The 18,754-nt window shown below is 40.9% G+C and overlaps 1 protein-coding gene across 7 annotated transcripts in view; it reads left to right on the plus strand.

Moving 5' to 3' along the window:
* Window positions 1–18,754, plus strand: part of LOC147241878 (partitioning defective 3 homolog) — a 390,131-nt gene that overhangs the window by 238,751 nt on the left and 132,626 nt on the right. For all 7 annotated transcript variants that reach the window (XM_086192266.1, XM_086192265.1, XM_086192260.1 and 4 more), the window contains one exon: window positions 9,314–9,467. In XM_086192266.1, the coding sequence (XP_086048392.1) occupies window positions 9,314–9,467 (154 nt within the window). The remainder of the gene's footprint in view (window positions 1–9,313; window positions 9,468–18,754) is intronic.

Genomic DNA, 18,754 nt, shown 5'->3' on the forward strand with positions numbered 1-18,754 from the left:
TTTCCTCTTAAATGTTATTTTTTTACTCTCCCCCCTCCATTTGTGGCACTCCATAGGGGGAACACGGCGCGAAGAGACCCAGGGTTATAATTTCCAGGTGCACTTAAATCCGTCCTTAGCTCTTTCCCTGGTATGGATAAAAATTTCTCTTACTAACGAGACAGCGCTTTCGTGTCAAGTGTTTTTATGACAATTGGTGTTATCACTGCCATGTGGTAGAGGGTGCTGTTGCCCAGAATGCTGCATGTCGAGGTTAAAAAGCAACCAAAATGATTCTCTGGACTCTGGAAGATGCAGCAGGTGAATGTATGTTGCAGCTCAGGAAGGGGTCTGTAACACAGCATGAGGCAGGCTGAGGAGCACTTTATGAAGGCAGAAGAGGTGGATGGATGCCCTTGTTGCCTAGAGGCCAATTACTGCTTATTTTCTATATTAGATAATTGAACATTTATATGGGAGTGAGAAAAAAAAATCCCCATAAGGATCTCTAAATAAAATAGAGATTTTGAATCCGTTTTAGGCTTAAAAATCCCTTCTTTAAATGTGTCGTTATCACAAATGCATTGTCTGCAATACACCAGCATTTCTGTTTTCCTCCTTTCAATGAGGGGAGAGGACACACATCCCTCCAGGGATTATTCAGCCCCAAGGCTCAATGACTTCTATCACGTTGGTCCAGTCACTCTTCCGTCCTCTTAAATACATCTCCAGCAGGAAGGAAGGTCTTCAGACACAGCGCGTATATATTTTTCATCATCTCTCTATGGAGGAAGGACAGACAATATACTTATATTAAAGTTTATTACATTTTTGATCCATTTAGAGAAACAATACAGTGGGAAAGTTTGACAAGTTTCTATTTAATTTGGAATTTTTCCAGTTGCTATGAGACAGTGTTTTGACGAGGTTGTATAGAAAGAAAAGATGCTCACAATAAAAAGATGTTCAGTGTTTTTAGGAAGCTTTTTTCCTGGAAAGTAATTTTAATAGGTGTCTTTCTACAGGGAATTTTAATATGCTGGGAGTCATGGACAGATGAGATTGCAAATAAAGAGTTTAAGAATTGCTGCAAACCTAAAATGAGAAAAGCAAAGTTAAATGTCGACACACGCTCGTAGCAGCTACCACTGCGAACGCCCCCAACTCCTCTAGCTCCACTATGTTGGTCTGGCAGATATGTGTGCACCAGTTTTCCACTGTCACCCAGCCGAATAGGAGTTAGCACTGGAGGCCACCATTGAAATGAATCAGATCCATCACTGTCTGCAGGCGAGAGGAGCTGAGCGGCATAGCCTCATGCATCAGAGGGGGTGACTTCAGTGGGTGCAGCATATCCAGGCCACCCTATGCCATGGAAATTGAAGTGATTTTCCCATTGCTTGATCCTCGGGGCTAACTTGCAATCATCTGTTAGAACAGAGAAGTTCACTGTTTGTTGGTAGTTTAAGCAAGCTTGTTTTGGTAGATTGCATCACACATGGGGTCAACCGAGGACAATCAAAAAAGCAGTAAGTTAACGAAAAACAACAACAACAACAAAAAAAAGGCAAAAAGTCATAAGCAACATATCCTAAGCTGATGTAGATGAATGGCTTTTGTTTGAATAATTCATAAATAATATTGCAGAATCCTCACACAGTATTGTTTATGAATGGTTCTGATTACAAATCAAAAGTTTTATAGTATAATGCTTTTAAATTGTTCTCAGAGAATGTTAGGCATGGTTTGAAAAGCAGTCTGGATGTTGCCAGGCAGGCTAAGGAGTTCATATTCGCAGATCTGCACAAACCCAAACTGTATACCTGCACAATCTGTGCCAGAACAATTAAATTTTCCTCTGTTCTGCCTTCACAGATAGCCTCTCTTTGAAAAAGCATCTTTCTGCCCCAGATAGTCAAGGGAAATGATTGGTCGCTGCCAATTTGTTTGAAGCACTGTAATTGCATCGCTGCTTCTGAGACTTCATAATTTGTCTTTTAATGTTTTAGTTCTATTAATATATAGTCAGAAAAGTAATTTCATTTCCACCCCCCCCCCCCCCCCCCCACATATCCTAAATGTTTTCCATCTTCCGCAGTTTTTACTGCAGGGACTGATCCTTAAGTCTCAAACCAGGAGTTCTGTTACTTATTATGAATGAATAGAAAGACGGCATAAAACATGCACTGATTCAAGTTAATTGATTTTTTAAAAAATGTATTAATACAATAAAGTAATTGATAGTAATAATTAACTCAGTAAAATACATGGAGGTATCAATTCTGTTTGTATTGTAGCTTTTTGATGCAACACTGCAGTTGTATTTTTTTTTATATATTAACCCCCTTAATATTAGGAGAGAAACAATACATTTTGTTGGTTTGGCTGTTATAGTGTTGCATTATACATATATAGCCTTACCTAATAAATTGGTGAGTAATTGCAGTTGTGTTGCTTTAAATGGATGAACAAGTTTACCACTTGCATGAAAATAATGTTTAAAATTGTTTGTGGGGGGGGGGGAGTTGTGCTGGATGGAGAGAATAAATAAGTAAGATCGATGCCTGTTTACGTGAATGTGACTTTTGCTCTTAAAGCGCTTGTTGAACAGCTGCCATCAGCAATTGACCGTAATACAGAGAGAAAAAAAGACTGAGAATATTGTTGGACATTGGTAGAGACAATTGATTGTTAGATTTAATACTACAATTCTGACAATAAATAAGATAGATTTTTATGTATGTGGTTATAACCCCCCCCCCCCCCAGCCATAATTCAGAACATTAGTAAGACATTTATCACAGCATCACGTAAAGGCATAATGAGAATGCTTGTGCCAGGGTTTCACATCCCTGATTTGAAATCAATCAGGGGATCCACGCACTCTTAGCACATGCACTGTTCTGTGGCGTTATTTATAGCTGAGGTATCCTTTTTTTTTTTTTTTGAAGACTGGCTGGCTTGTGTGTGTTTTCTCTACCTTGACAGTACCACAACTTGGCAATGAAGGACTGCTTTAATCAGACTGACAAAAACGTTTGTCCGAGATGCTTCATCACAAAGCCTACCTCATATTCCCTGTTTGTGCCGCTCTCATCTTCCATATCTACAGACTGACTTCCTTTTCACGATACTATTTAAACACTGCATTGTTCCACCATAGAGTATGATAATTCGTTCTTACATGGAGTCTTTTTTTTTTTGGTCTCAGCAGAGTTCTGTCTGTCTAGGCAGCCTCAAGAATTAAATGTAAAGCTTTAAGTTAGATCATTCCTTCTCTTTTGACTGAGTGTTTTTCAGTCCGGCAACCCTAATTAGCTTCAGTGTTTGACATGAAAGCAGAATAGTCTATTGCACTGACTCACCTAATATATGTGTTTCTGGTGTTGCTGCTTTTTTTCTATTCCTCTCAGATGTTCACATATGAGTTAAAGACATTTAAGTCGGTGTCTGCCATTCCTCAACAAATTAACCTCAAGTGATGCAGGCATTTGCAACATCGCTGAGGTTTTGACATACAACACAGCTAATTAACATCGCCGCTTAGAAGTGAAGGAACATGACAGCCCCGTAACAGCATCATGCAGGGGGGTGACAGAGCAGCATGAGGTTTGCAGTCAATCCACATTTTAGCCAACATAAACATGACTAAATATTCCCTGAAAAGGTGAGTTGAATGAATGTAAGGAAACTGGAAAATGATAGATAAAGAAGCAAGAATAACCTCTTCAGAGGTGCATCGTATTGTGTAGCCATTTGTCCTGTAATGATGATGAGGTAGGCTTCAGCGATTCTGTTTTACAGTTACACCACATTGGAGCATGGTTTTGTTATTTGTACATCTTAAACCCTTTCATTAAGGATAAGAAGCAACACGCAGTACACGGGTAAGGTCTATCAAAGTTGAATCATTGTTGAATCAAGTGCACTGTAGCTTCGTAACCCTGTGAGCAGAGTAGCAACAGCCTTTGTCTATAAAATTGGGTCCTTAGCATTCCAGTGGCCTTGTTTGTAATCCAGTCAGATAGTGTTGTTGTCAGTGAGGGAACATTTATGCAAAGAGACAAGGGGGAAGGAAGTGGCTGGCCCTAACAAAAGACGCTCACTTGGGTGAGAGAGGAGCAGATCGATAAATCCTGGAGAGAGCTATCAATCAGAGCCCCAGCCTAGTAATTTATGGTTTTATTAGTATTGAGCCGGCCACTGCTGGGAGAGACCTTAAAACATTGAGATGCTGGCTCACAACAGAGAGGAGACTCCATCTTAAGCTACACGTCAATAGCCTACAATGAAAGTTCCCAATTCTATTGATGACAGTTTTGTTTTGTATCAAGTTATGCATGTCAAATTTATAGATACTTTGCGTAAATTTGCATTACCTCAAGAACAGCAACCTGAGCATTGCATGAAGCCAGGTTTCATTTAGTTTCATTAATAAGGAGATGCTACTGAAGTGGACTTTTCTGGCAAGTATGAGAAAAAAAAATCCTGCTGCCCCTAGTCCCAGTGATGGGCGCTACTGTGACCCACAAATGGGTCACAGTGGCAATTATTATTCAATAATCATATGTATATTTCCAATTATTCATTTTCATTAACCTTAAAAAGTTGTATATTATACAAGGAAAATACCCCAAAATGCCCATTGTCCTTTTAAAAAAGGTTTGAAAACAATGGGCCGAGTCTCAGACAAAAAGAACCTCTTACACACTTTAGGATCAGCAGCTCTTTGTGTACCTCTTGTAGCTGAGATAAACAATAGATGTCACAAGGAAGGAGCTACAAATACACACAAAAAACACATGCATGGTTTAACCAAGCAGGTTTTTTTTTTTTTTTACATAGGCAGTCAGGCTTTGCTTCCTGTCTGCAAGATTAAGGGTTAACTAAATCCTACGGCGTGTATGAAAATTTCATGAATGAGCTGGATGTTTTTACATGACATTCAGTCTCAACATGAAATTCGTTTCTAACATGAAACGGAGAGACAACTGCTCTGCCTGCTGTCATAGCAAAAGGAATGATTGGTGGAGGCCAGAGAAAGGAGTTTAAGCAGTGGATTCTGGGAAATGCGGTTTGCATTGAAACTTTTAATAACCTGAGGATCATAGAACAGCAGGTATGAAATGAGTATGAATACGCTGAGTGTTTTGTTTTTATCTGAAGTTCAGTTACAACATGAAATGGACAGGTCACTGCTCTATCTGTTGTCATAGAGAAAAATGAATGATTCGTGGAAACCAGAGAGAGGAGTCTGAGCAATGGATGGTGGGAAATGCAGTTTGCTTTGAAGCTGTTACTAAAATGAGGACCGTAGAGCCGCAGAAATGCAATTCCATTGCTGCTGCCCCCTCATTCCCAGCCAAGTCTCTGAGGACTAACTCATTTAGGACCGGCAGGGGAAACTCAATAGGACCAATTGAGAGAATAATATATTGAATCTGGTGGTTGAGTGGGCCGTTTTGGCAATGGAGGACTGCAGAGGTGAAATGAGTACTCTAGTGTCTGAAAACCAATGTGTAGTTCAGCCGCATACACATGAGTATGTGAAGATATACACTCATTCAAACACGCAACGCTTCCCTCCAATGGTAGTCAACACGTGATGTTCACTTTAAAGTTTTATGTGGGGCTGAATGAACTTGGCTAAGATGATAGGATCATTTTCCTGGGGAGACAGGTTGCAACCACCAAGGCATGCGATGAAGATAAAATGGAAGAATACTTTGTTGATATTTTCACAAACTATGTGTAAAAGGTAATTTAGTTAATTGCATTTTTAAATATTCAATTTACTGGTAAACATAACAGCGCTATGAGAGGACGAGAGGGATGTCAGAAATTCAGACCCAGAAAATCCAGGGCCCAGTTGCCTCAGGTGTAGGTCCTCTTTAACTCTGTCTCTGTGCTCCTTGTAGAGGAAACCAAACCAAGGGTAGTGGTTTGGGTTAGGGTTAGGATTAGGGTTAGGGACTGGTTATCGCTATGACAACGTCTTATTTGCATTGAAAATCCCCTTTTGACAGCATGCGATGGTAACTGATTTGCTGTCTTCCCTGCGGACACGGGGACTCAACCAAACGTCGTTCTTTGATGAATGGGGGTGAGACTGCGTTGTAAAAAAAAAAAAAACACAAAAAAGATTTACCTGTTATCACTGGCATTAGGGTTGAACTTGTGAGCCAACAGTGAGAGAAACACATTCCTAATATCATTTAGCGATATACTAAGTTTAAATATTTTGATATCCACTTACATAACATGATTTGATGCAATTAATTTATTGGCGCGGTCTCATTTTGTAATACCAAAAGTATACATGCAAGACAGTGAATGTGTCTTTACGTGAGGAGACAGCAACATCAGGAGATTAATTCTCACATTCACTGCTGTTGTGTTGATGTCCTCTGTGTGTGTCTGTGACCATTCGGTGAAATGTAAGTTTTTTGCTAAGTGATGGAAGATTGAAACTAATGAAAGTTGGGTATTTGGCCACTGGGAAGATGGCCTGTGCCTGGGGCAAAATGAAGCAGTTTAAGGATTATAATTATGGCATTATGGTGGAAGTCAACTGAATTATGGCTATGGTAACAGGCTGAGAGCAGGATATAAGGACAGGATTGTCAATATTATTAGCCTTAGCTGACAGTGTAAGACTAGCCCTGTCAACATGTTCCTTCTCACTGAGAATTCAAGGTCAGAGAGATGCTGATGCGCAGGCAAAGCACATTTGTGCCTATGTCTGCGCTTACTACGCTTGACGCTCACACATGGAGAAATAAAATTGTTATCTTGAAGACACAAACACAGACACACTCGGCGGGTCCAGTTGGTTCTTGACAGCAACTGATCGTGACGGGGCTCAACTGAAATCACATCACCTCCTGCCTCAGTAAATATGGTAATCCACTTCATAAATGACTAGATTAGGGCAGATTAAACACATGATGACTTGATGGGGAGAATGGACTAAAATCCCATCAAAGACACTGAGCAGTTTAAAGGAACACTTCGAGTTTTGGACAAATAATCTCCCTGATCAATTTGCTTTTGTTGTTGTTTAGGGATTAAATCAGCAGTTGATTAAATATAGCGATAGTGCAAAGCAATCTCCCTTTTGTCTGTTGAATCACTTGTAGCAAGTTGACGCTTATGCTAATGGGCACGGTTTTGTTCGGCTCATCTTGTTAACCTAATGCCTCTGTTTCAGAATCATCAAATTGAAATTAGTCTGTTCATGGGCATCAGCAGATACTTTCATGTTGAATCACTCCTCTGGCAATGAAGTATCAGGTAACAACAGAGAATGCAAATTTTACCTGAACACATCGCAGCTTTTCATGTAAACTTCTGCCAGTCAGTAAACATTCACAAGTCAGTAAACACTGTCAGCGGGATGAAGCATTAGCATGCATAGAATCAGACTCAATTATGACTAGATAAACAAAAATTAAATTGCTGCAATTTTAGCTCTGTGTAAAGTTGATTCCAAAGTCTATTTGCAATAGAAGCCATTAATACGCTCAGAATGAGCTCAGAGAGGGAGACAGTGACTTAGATGTTGTTGTTTTTTTTTTTTTACCTTCCTCCTTCCTCTTGACACATTCTATACATAGTTTTCATATCAATTTATCCTTGGCTGCTCTCTCTCTCTCTCTCTCTCTCTCTCTCTCTCTCTCTCTCTTCCACTCTTACTTTAACCCATCTTATTCTTTTCAGCTCGTGACATTTCTCTACCAGAGGTGAAACTGATCTTGAGGGTTGGAGTGAAAGAATGAGAAGGGAGTCATATTAATATTCACTTTGACAAATTCATTCTAAATCATCCAGGGATACGCTTTTTGCTCTAATTGTAATTGCGTTGATCTAGACCCCCCCCCCCCCGTTTCGTGCACGTACACATTGACCCACACACACACACAAATACACACACTCCTCTCTCCTCACTCCTATTAACCGTCCTTATAATGTCCTGCTCTCTCAACCTCACTAAACCTCTCATTTATGTTAACCAGTGAGTAGCTCCTGCCTGGCATGCTTCTCCCAGGGCATGCTACTCCCTAAAGGAGGTGACATGGCAGCACTTATGCTAAACTGGGGTCTTAGCTCACATACATCAAAAGTGTCTTGCTTTTACTTGTTATTTCTTCCAATTGTTTACCACACTCCCTACCACCCCCGCTTCTTCAACTTCCGTCATGTTCAACCTGATCTCCTGTTTTCCTGCTGCTGTTGTCTGATCCATTATTCCCCTCTCTCTTGGCCGGGAGCCAGCAGAGTGTTGTGAGACATCAATATTAGCTAGGGCCTCCTGGTTTATAGCATGCTTGAGGTACAGAGTTGAACTGAGCAAGACTATCTGGCTGTGAGGGAGTTATCTGTAATAGGTCTTCTACAGGGAGTTCTTCTCTAGTGCATTGCTGCCTACAGGCTTCTATGAGACATTGTGGGAAATAAAGCCAAGCTAAATTCTCTAGCTTTCTGCACGTGGATTTGATTTTTCCTCCCTTTAGCTTCTGTGCCTCTATCCTTGAAATACTACAATTGATACACTATTTCCTATAACGGTGTCCAATGAGCGGAAACGGTATCTGGGTAAAGATGCACAGAAAAACAACAAAAAACATTAACCTCTGTCAAAACTGACACATGCAAACAGTGTGCAACGTGCTCAATAACCAGCCGTGTGATTACATTGACCACATTGCGAAGTCAGTGGTCCATTAACTACGGTTCATTGTTAGAGACAGCTCCCTGTCGGCCTAGCTGTTTCACATTGTTGAGGCAGAAAATGGCCACATAAACTGAGATGGATGCTAAATCACCACCAAAATGTTTGTGGAGTATTGATGAAATCACATTAGGGTCTACACAGTACCATGACCGATATTTAAACTCATACTATGAGATAAGAAATATAAACGGTGAGGGCAGTCCACCAACGAAACCAACATGTAACTTGAAAATCTGGAGAAGTCATGGAATTATGTCAAATCAACCAACAAACTGATCAAAATTATTGTTGCTGTTTGTGACAAAGCCACTGAAGTTACAGTAATCCTCTATGAATAATCTTCATGAATTATTCTCAGTCGTATTTTTCATTGCAGTATCGATATTTTTGCCCCACCTCTGCATGTCTGCAACTAAAATTGTGAACAGTAGAGACAACACATCACCATGTTACCGTGATCACCACTGACATTTACAGCAGCACAGTCACACGCGATCATACAGAGTGGGCCTTTACGGAGAGGAAGATATTGTAAGACGACTGTAATTTTTGCATTGTGCGCATTTGTTAATGTCTTTCCACCTCTTCTGGTGTCTTTAGGAAGCCTCTGGCAGCTCTCCTGTGTTTGAGCATCCTGTCAGCCCTCTTGACCCTCTGGACCACCATGAGCGCCGGATCTCTAACTCGCTGTATGAAACCATTGAGGACATTGATCGCATTTCCACGCAACGCACTCACGTTATCGGATGCATGGGTGAGTCACAGTCACCTTAAATACAAATGCAATATTATTCTACTCTCCCTCTCAGAATTTTGTCTCTCTCTTGTAAGACAAGGACCCTCTGGAAATGTGAGTGTCTTCGACAATAACTGGCGGTTCACCTTGATAGAAAGAGTGATTGATCTTCCAACCTCATTTTACAGGATATATGTTCCCCGTGATTTGTCTGCTGTCTGCAAACTGACATCGTCTCAAGTTCTTCTGACACGCCTCTGCTAGGTTACCTTAAGCCCCCACCCCACCCCCCCCCCCCCCCCATAGCACTGCATTTCCAGGTGCGCTATTACACTATTCAAACCTCTTAGGGATAAACGTCATCCCCAATCCCTCTGCTTTCACTCCACTCCTGACTGGTTTCACTCGGGTCAATTCCCAATCTACCCAGCTGACATCAACGGGCTAAGATCACAGCTCCTCAGCTGAATTAGAATTGGCAATTCAATCCTCCACCAGTCACTGCTGTCATCTCCACATCGACAGACCTTTCACATATGCGTACACCAAGAGGGTGAACGGGACTGCATCAGTCTAGCAAAGGAGGGGGTGTTTGTAGGGGACGATGGAGTGCATGCACATACTGTATATTCACACCGTCTAACCTACCCATCCCCTAATAATGTATCTGCATCTTATCTCATCTTTTCATGTCTCACACAGTATGTCTTGTTCCCAGCTCTTTCACTTTCCTCCACACTGTTCTCTACTTATAAGCTGTTACCTCTTCATGCCCCCCCCCCCCACACACACACACACACACACACACACAGGGCACTGCCACTATGCCACCGATCATAGGAGATCAGAATCACTGTCAGAAGCATCTGGTGGTTAATTAAGCCTCCAGCTCAATAAGACTTGCCCCTGACACACTTTCACACTGCCTTTGCCCCTTTTCTGTTTTTCTACTCCTTCATATAGTTTTTTCTCTCATTTTGAATAAAATCCTCTCAAATTGGTTGGGTTTTCTTCTCAGTTTGGTTATTTATTCTCCTGGCTTTTCTGATGAAGGCCTGTCAGAATGCCCCTGTGATCAAAAGCGGCAACTGTGGCAGTAGCACTGATGGAAAAGTTTCTTGCCACTGAAACTTCAAGGGCACCCAGTACTCCTCTCATCCTGGCGAGTCAAATGATCCAAGTGGAAAAGTTTTAGGAAAGGGGGTGGAGTGGGTGCTAACACAGTAAGTTATCACAACCAAAGCTCAGCGGAGTCTTAGATCTTTGACTTGGCTTGTCTCATAGCGAAAAAATGTCAGTTCCTCTCTTTTCACTTCTGTCTTCAGGCAGACTCTGAATCATGCCCTCATTAACCCATGCCTCCATATTCTGACAGGTCTTCATCTTTTTTAGCTGACACAGTTCAGTTATTTAAATTTCTGATGGAGTCAGTTTATTTTACACTAATTGAAGCAACACAACAGCAGTGCGCTAAGCTAAAATTCAGAATCTGGGAACTAACATGCAGAAACTTGCTCCTTCCAAATGTGGGCCTCCTTTTTCTTGACATTTAAGGGACGTTGGAGCGATCGAGAAACTGTGCTTTGGTTTCCTCTTAGATGCACGGCAATTGCTTTTGTATACTTGAAGAAAAAAATGCATTGAAGCAAAGTGTTTGTGTCCTCCCTTCACTAACCACTGGCAAGTGTTATCTTTCAGTAACATCACAGCAAAGACAAGAGCTTGTTGACCTCGGTCAAATGTCTCTACTTGTACTTTGAAAGCAGTGTTCCTGACATGTCTTTCTTGTCAATCTTCAATTAAGTGCATTGTTTTTGTTTGTTTTATCTGTTGATTTTTTTTTTTTTACCTCTGCCAAGGGCGTTACGTTTCCCCCCCGTTTGTTTTCATGCTTGTCCGTCCGTCTATTTGTTTATCCGTCAGCAGGATTACACAAAAACTGCAGTGATTTTCACAAATCATGACGAAGGTGTGCAGATTTTAAGGAGCCAATCTGTTTAACATTGACCTAAAACCGCATTTCTTTCTATTTAGTCTTGTCAGGATATTGCAGCTGAATTTATCTTTTTAAACAAACAGTGAGGCACATAATCAGATCGTCACGGTCTGTATCACCTTGAACATTTCCCAGTTGATTTTTGCAAGTTGGACAGATCCTAGCTGCAGCTGCTTACTGTCTTCCTCTATGTTATTTCAGATGAGTTCAGATATACTGCTTGGTATGTGAGTTATGACAGTTGTGGTTAGAGGAGAGCTGCTGAAGGTCAGGAAGTACACAGCCGCTAGGGCTTGACTGACAGCTTGAAGCCAAGTGCATCTAGACCTGGTAAGTTACTGAATCATGAAGGCTAGATGTGGAGTTTTGGATACGATAGTTTACAGATGCGGCAGAACAAAAGTGTCATACACTCACACACAAACACACACATGTGCGTGCGCACACACAAAATCAGGCTACATACCGTTCCCATTTAAGTAGCCCATTTATTTTTCTGCAGAGCAGATTTGTGATCACTAGCGACTTTGAATGGTATACTGTAGAATCAAGATCAAGTTATGGCAGTCTCAATACAGTACAAGTGAACATTTTTTGTGTCCCATTTTTGTTCAGTTTTGGGTTACATCTGTCTAATATGTGTGTGTGTGTGTGTGTGTGTGTAAAAAAAAAAAAATATATATATATATATATATTATTATTTATTTTTTTTTTTTTTTTAAATTGAAGCCTCGGTGGTGGTCAGTGTTCTCTAAGTGCATGGCTAGATGTTACTTGCTGCCATCTAATTGCACCACATTTTGTATTCTGTTAAAGACTAACAGCTTGATTAGTTCTTCCACTCCCAGCAGCCGTAACTTACTTGCTGCATTTTTTTTTTTATGAAACAGCTTGAATAAGACTGCTTTTCAGAGAAAAGGTACAAGTGAGTGGATTATAGGAATTATGATACCATGGCAACCGCAAGAAAAGCTCACAATGACATCGGAGACAGGTGCTATTAAGCTAGTATCGTACAATCATATTGATTGTAAGGGAACTTTGCCTTGATCTCCCCCTGTGGTGTTTTGGGCTGTCATTCAGACAGGACTGTATCTGCGTGTGTGTGTGTGTGTGTGTGACAGAGAGAATGAGAGGGAGAAAGAGAGAGAGAGAGAGAGGGAGACTGAGAGAGAGAATCAATAGTCAGAGGCAGTCCTAGTCCCCATTTGCTTCAATAAACCATGCAGTGCTGTGATAGATGGTGCCAGCTTTAGCTTCACACATGCAACACAATCCACTATAGCGTGATGGCCGGAGGCAGAAGCCACAGCTCGCAGGTAGTGAATACACTGAATGCTCTGCTTGACTCTCCGCTCAAATTAAATGGGTTTCTGCCACTTTTATTCCGTTCTTCTGCTTTCCTGTCATCATCACCTCTCCTCCTTTTGCCTTTGGTGTAAAAGGATGGCTAAATCTACAAAGATGCCTTTTTTTTTTCTTATCGAAAAAATACAGACAGACAGAAAGAAGTTGAGTTAGGCGAAAGGAAATATGGAACTGAGTGAAATCTCCTATGTGCAACAGTGATAGGCAGGGTTTGATGCAAAGGTCGTTATCACACCCAACTTTGCCTTCCGCTCTGTTTAATTGAAAAGTGCTGCTGGGTGTCGCGTCCACATGCTGGGGTGAAAATTGAAGCCCATGGACTGACCATGTCTGTGGATGTGACTGTGAGGCCAAGTGCCTGAGTCAGAACGTACACCTAAGAGGGGTGTTGGAAGGGATAGAGAGGAGGCTGGACGTAGGAGCAAGGTGATTGGACGTACACAGGTGTCACACAGGAAAGAACAGCATTTAGTGTGAGCAAACCCAGACACATACAGAAGTGTACCTGTGAACTAATCTCGCTTCAGAGAAAGTTTTTTATTATTATTTTTTATTACAAGGACTTGTGTTCAAGGATGGTATTACACACACACACACACACACACACACACACACACACACACACACACACACACACACACACAGTTCCTGTGGCTGGGTCTTTTTACCTTAAAAATCACAGTGACTGGAAAGATAGTCAACAGGTCTACCGTTTTCATTTGGAGTTTTGACATGTGTCTGTTGGCACAGCGTGATCGGGAGATGATTTCTTCCGTTGCCTGATAGCTGTTTTCACTGTAAAACCAAGAAATAAAAAAAAAACACAGTTTAAAAAAAAAAAAAAGAATTGAAGTAAACCCCAATCTCCCCCCTCCCAAAAAAGATCTATGTTGAAAGACCTTTACATATGAAGAGCGATGCTGACGGTCTTATCTGTCTTCACAAGGGGCTTTTCCACTGTCCCCAGGCCACTGCACAGTGTTGCACAGCCTGCAGACATATTCCTTTTGTATGCTCAGCCATCAGTGCAGGAGATGAGGCGGAGTGACCTCCCTTTCCCTAGGTGTCCAGACCGCCTTGAGAGCGCCATTAACATGCCTCAGTGAGAAAGTGACTGAGACATAAATGGTGTGACCCGAGGACTTCCCCTTTTCCTGTGCTCCGTGGAACTTATTCATTATGGTCATTTGAGCAGAAAGAGGTGCAGCTGCAACAGTTTTAAATTGTTCATGTAATTTGTTATAACAAGAACATGAACATTATTAGTGACCACTCCAACAGGCGTTTTCACTCATTTTCCCCTAATCAGATGCTCTCTTGGGAGTGTACAGCCATTGCTTGATTTGCCTGCTCCTTGTTTTGTTGTCCCTGCTTCGCCATTTTTTTTTGGGATCCATTCCATTTGTTGACTTCATACGATGACAGCACACTGTAACCCACCCCCTTCCCAACTTCTTTCTACACCGAAGGAATTATTCTGTAAAGAATGTGGGAAAAGCCTGTGTGATTGAGCATGCGTGTCAGTGGTACAATTTATCATCTGACTTTTAAACTGACAGAAATGTCAGTTTTGTCAGAAATGTCGGTGTGGTAAATACGACAGACATCAGGTGCACTGTCTTAACAGCTGGTCTATACTTTCTGCTAAAGAATTCAGTTGGGAGACACCGAACTCTCCAATTTTTATTCTGTTTGAGAAAAGAGAGCATGCTGAAGGCAGTGATGTATTTTATTGGTGGGTGTTTTTGTAACCAACTGTTGTATTGTGTGTTCTGGATTGTTTTTATGTTTTTTTTTCTGTGTAAATGTGTATATTTTGTCTTTTGTAACATCAGCCTGCCAAGGGACTACAGATGGAAATTAGCCTATGGCTACATCCTGGTGTATTAAGACTTAAACGTTCATAAATACGCTCAACATCATGTCCTTCACAGATTTAAGGAGTGAATTTGTGTAAATTACTGATTTCTAGAGTTTCATGTTACTGCAGATATAGTGACTGTAAATTAATCATGAACATGCAAAGGTGAACTTGAATCGTACGGCCAGAAAATTTCACATCTTCCCATTGTGGAAAAGTTCTTTTCTCTTCTCTGATGAAGCATTGTTCTATTGTTGCAATATGTAAGTTTACTTGTTCTTGTCAAGCCTTAGTACTCATCTGGGTTACACCCAATAACCAATTGCACAGTAAATGTTTGTCTTTAGTTTCGGGGTGCATAATTAGCTCTTGCTGGGCTTTAGTTTTGACACTGACACTTGTGTGAAACGGTGGTTTGAGATGATATTCCCCTGAAATGGCATTTAAAGGCTAAACAACAGGCTCGGATTGGAGGCGGGATCTTGCTTCAACACCGTTGATGGCTTGACCTTCAGATGAGAAAACCCTTTTAGTCTCATTGCCGTCATATATATCAGAGAGGTGGTTAGATGAGCTTGATGTCTGATCATCCCAATATCATTTTTGACAGTATTGAAGCTATCTTTGGACATTATTGATTATTTATATATATATATATATATATATATATATATATATATATATATATATATATATATATACATACATACATACATACATATATACATACATACATACATACAGACAGGTAATAAGTAATCACTGACAAGAGATGATGACTTTGGCTGTCGTTTAATATGTAAGTTGTGACTTCACATAAGTCCTTTTCCCCAATACCCCCAGCTTTATCCCCACGTAGGTATTTTGGTGCCAGCGCCTTTTAATCCAGGAGAAGAAGAAAAAGAAGCTTCATGTTTGCGTGCATTCTGGCCTTAGAACAAGGGCTAATAGATTAATGCTGCACAAGTATTGCGGTCAAAGTAATTGTTATTGTGATATTAAAAGAAAATGCCAACAAAATGATTAAGAAAATGTTCTCAAGTGAATTTATGTTTGTGCTGTGAGGTGTGGAGTCAGCAGCCAGCTTTGAGGAGCAGATATCACACTTATCATCAATACCACTATCTCCACTAATGAAAACCATTGATTAGCTCCACATGTCTCTGTAGGTCTCAATATGCTATGCCGGTTCTTAACATCCGAGTCCTGAAGTTCTATTTAATGTCATCAAACCAGTCAAATAAATGTTATGATCAATTCTGTTGACAGGGAAATCCCAGATGGAACATCGTGGAACGCTGTAAGGGAATTACACCAATGTCTTGGAGAGCCACCAGTGTGTGCTTACAGTGATTACTAGCTGGTCTCCATGCATAGGTTTGATAGCCATGGCAGCAGGGATTAGCTAATGATCCCTCCATCAGTCAGATCAATAGGCCAAAGTGTCAGAGAAGGAGAGGGCAAGAAAGAGAAGGGAGAAAAGACAGTACAAGTGTATGATGGACATTGATGGAGGAAATCTTGCAGGCAAAAGAAGATGGAGTGGATCTATTAGGGTGACCTTTCACCTTACAGCTCAATGTTTCAACGGGCAACTCTTGGTCAGAAGGCAGAGAAACAAGGCAGTGAAGCTTTGATCCCTTTGAAAGAATGTAGCTAGGTGGCCTCTCCAGCCGGAGAACTCATCCGTCTCTGTCCTCTCTCTCTGTCAGCGAGAGGACATATCTGAGGACGTATCTGCTTCGATATTGTGGGGTAGCTTCCACACGCTAAACACAGCTGCCCAGAGAGCTGCATGCACTTCGGTAAAGTCACTGGAATGTGTCACTTTCACCGTGCTAATTGCATACTTGCCAGAGCACTCTGCTGTGTGGATAGTAAACGTGAATGGGAAGCTTTTTTTTAATTTATTTATTTTTTACCAAATATCAAATAGGCCCTTTGTGGTATAGCTGGAGTAATACTTATCCTGTTGTGCTCTTATATCCGTGACTTACATATTTGTTGACAACTGATTCATTAGACAAGTTTTGATGTTCCATCCATCCATTTTCTACACTGCTTATCCCTGAAGGGTTGCTGGGGGGTGGGGGGTGGAGCCTATCCCAGCTAACATTTGGGCGAGTGGTGGGGTTCACCCTGGACGGGTCACCAGTCTGTCGCAGGGCCATCAGGAGCAATTCGGGGTTTGGGGGACGTGAGGATCGAACCAGCGACCCTTCGGTTGCTAGATGGCCACTCTACATCTGAGTCATGCCACCCTATAAGTTTTGATGGGTTTTTTTGTTTGTTTTTATTTAATTTGCTTTCAGCATGTGTAGTGCATGAAAAGCTTCAGTGTTTTTTTTTGGATTGCTGAGGTCACTGAAGATTGAATATGAAAATTTCATTCCGGCAGCAGGTCCCGTTGCAGCAGTTGAAACTGATCGTGTAGAGCCTGAACGTTGTTCCTGCTGTATTGAATTCTCCTTCAGCTGAGCATCAGAAGCTTATGACCGGCTCAGATGGGGAAGAACAACACGAAGCAGGTCCGCTAGTGTCTGTTTCCTGATATCTTTACCCTCATGCTACGGAAGCGCAGGAGGGATATAGAAAAAATATAAGAACTCAACCTCTGCTGAAAACCACTGATATCAGTTTTGTGATACAAGGAAAATATGGAACATACATATATATATATATATATATATATATATATATATATATATATATATATATATATATATATATAATAAAAGTTGATGTGAAACAGCACTGATTTAGTTGATGTCATGCAGCTGGGGGTCAAGAACATCCTGCAGCAACCACCTAGGATGTCATTTGGATTAATGTGTGGCTTCTGGAGCAACAACCCTTACTGCCAGCAGAGGTGTCACTGAGTGAGAGAGCAGTTGTCCGCTGTCACATTTAGTCTACCCGAGATCTAATGTACATTTAGGCGGAGGTGTTGCATTTGTAGGTACCAAATTGTTGTTGACAACACAGAGAACTGAAACACTAAAACTTTTAAAGCAAACAATGCAAATGAAACAAGGTACTGACAACAGACTGCATTAGCTCTTTGTTACTGGCCATGACAGCATGTTGCAAGTTGTGACGCTGGAAACAGCTTCCACAGCAAGATTGGCGTTTCAGAGCACTTTGGCAGGTCATAGGTCCATCTTTTTGTGTTCGTATATTGACAGTGCAAGTGTTTAGTGTAAATCTAAACGATGGCGGATCCCAAAGACGAGTGAAGCCTCATCAAGGGTACAGGAAACAATTCGTGATAGGAATTAGGCAAAAGACAAGTAGCATTCCTACCATATATGCCCATGTTTGTTTTTTTGCTGCAGATTGTCCGTCTTCATTGACTTCAAGCTCAAAATACAAATGGCTTTTAGCTGATTTCTGGAGCCACTGAGTAGTCAGCCAGAGGAAACCCTCAAAAAACAAAATAAATACATTTAAAAAAAACAACATGAAAAAGTACATAACTGAAAAGCAAATTACATGTTGGGGGGGGGGGGTGAAATATCATTGGACTAATGTATCACCGGGAAGAATATAATCAAAAATGATATGTTGCGTTGCAAAATCATTGAATTCATTTGTTTCTTCATTTGTTCAGGATACTTGCCAAGAGATTTACGCTCCAAGTGTTTTATAAAGCTGATAAACTTCCCAAGCTTCATGGACCCGTTACAGTGACGTATGATGTTATTCATTATATGAACATGTCAAACATTAGCTATCGTGTTTATAAGAATCCTCAAATAATTTAGAAATCTAAAAAAATATATATATATATGTCACCAACCGTTGACTTTAATAAACACAACCGTATGATTGTGAGTAGAGGGTAAAGGATGAATACAAACGTCAGACGATAACTAACTCCAGAAGGTCTGACTGCTGAGTCGAACTGGAGTTTCTCACTGTCATTACTCAAGTCCTGCTGATTTACAGTGCAGGTGAATTCAATTATCTAGGGTTCTCTGTCAAGCTGCCCAAGTGAGAAATTGCCTTCATTTCACCTGTACAGTGTTGGCAGCTATTTTAACTGGTTTAGATATGCAGCCTATAGACAAAGGGTTGAGG

The sequence above is a fragment of the Aulostomus chinensis genome, chromosome 21, assembly GCF_037954235.1.
Source record: "Aulostomus chinensis isolate RoL2024-O1b breed Wild chromosome 21, RoL_Achi_v1.0, whole genome shotgun sequence".
NCBI lineage: Eukaryota > Metazoa > Chordata > Actinopteri > Syngnathiformes > Aulostomidae > Aulostomus > Aulostomus chinensis.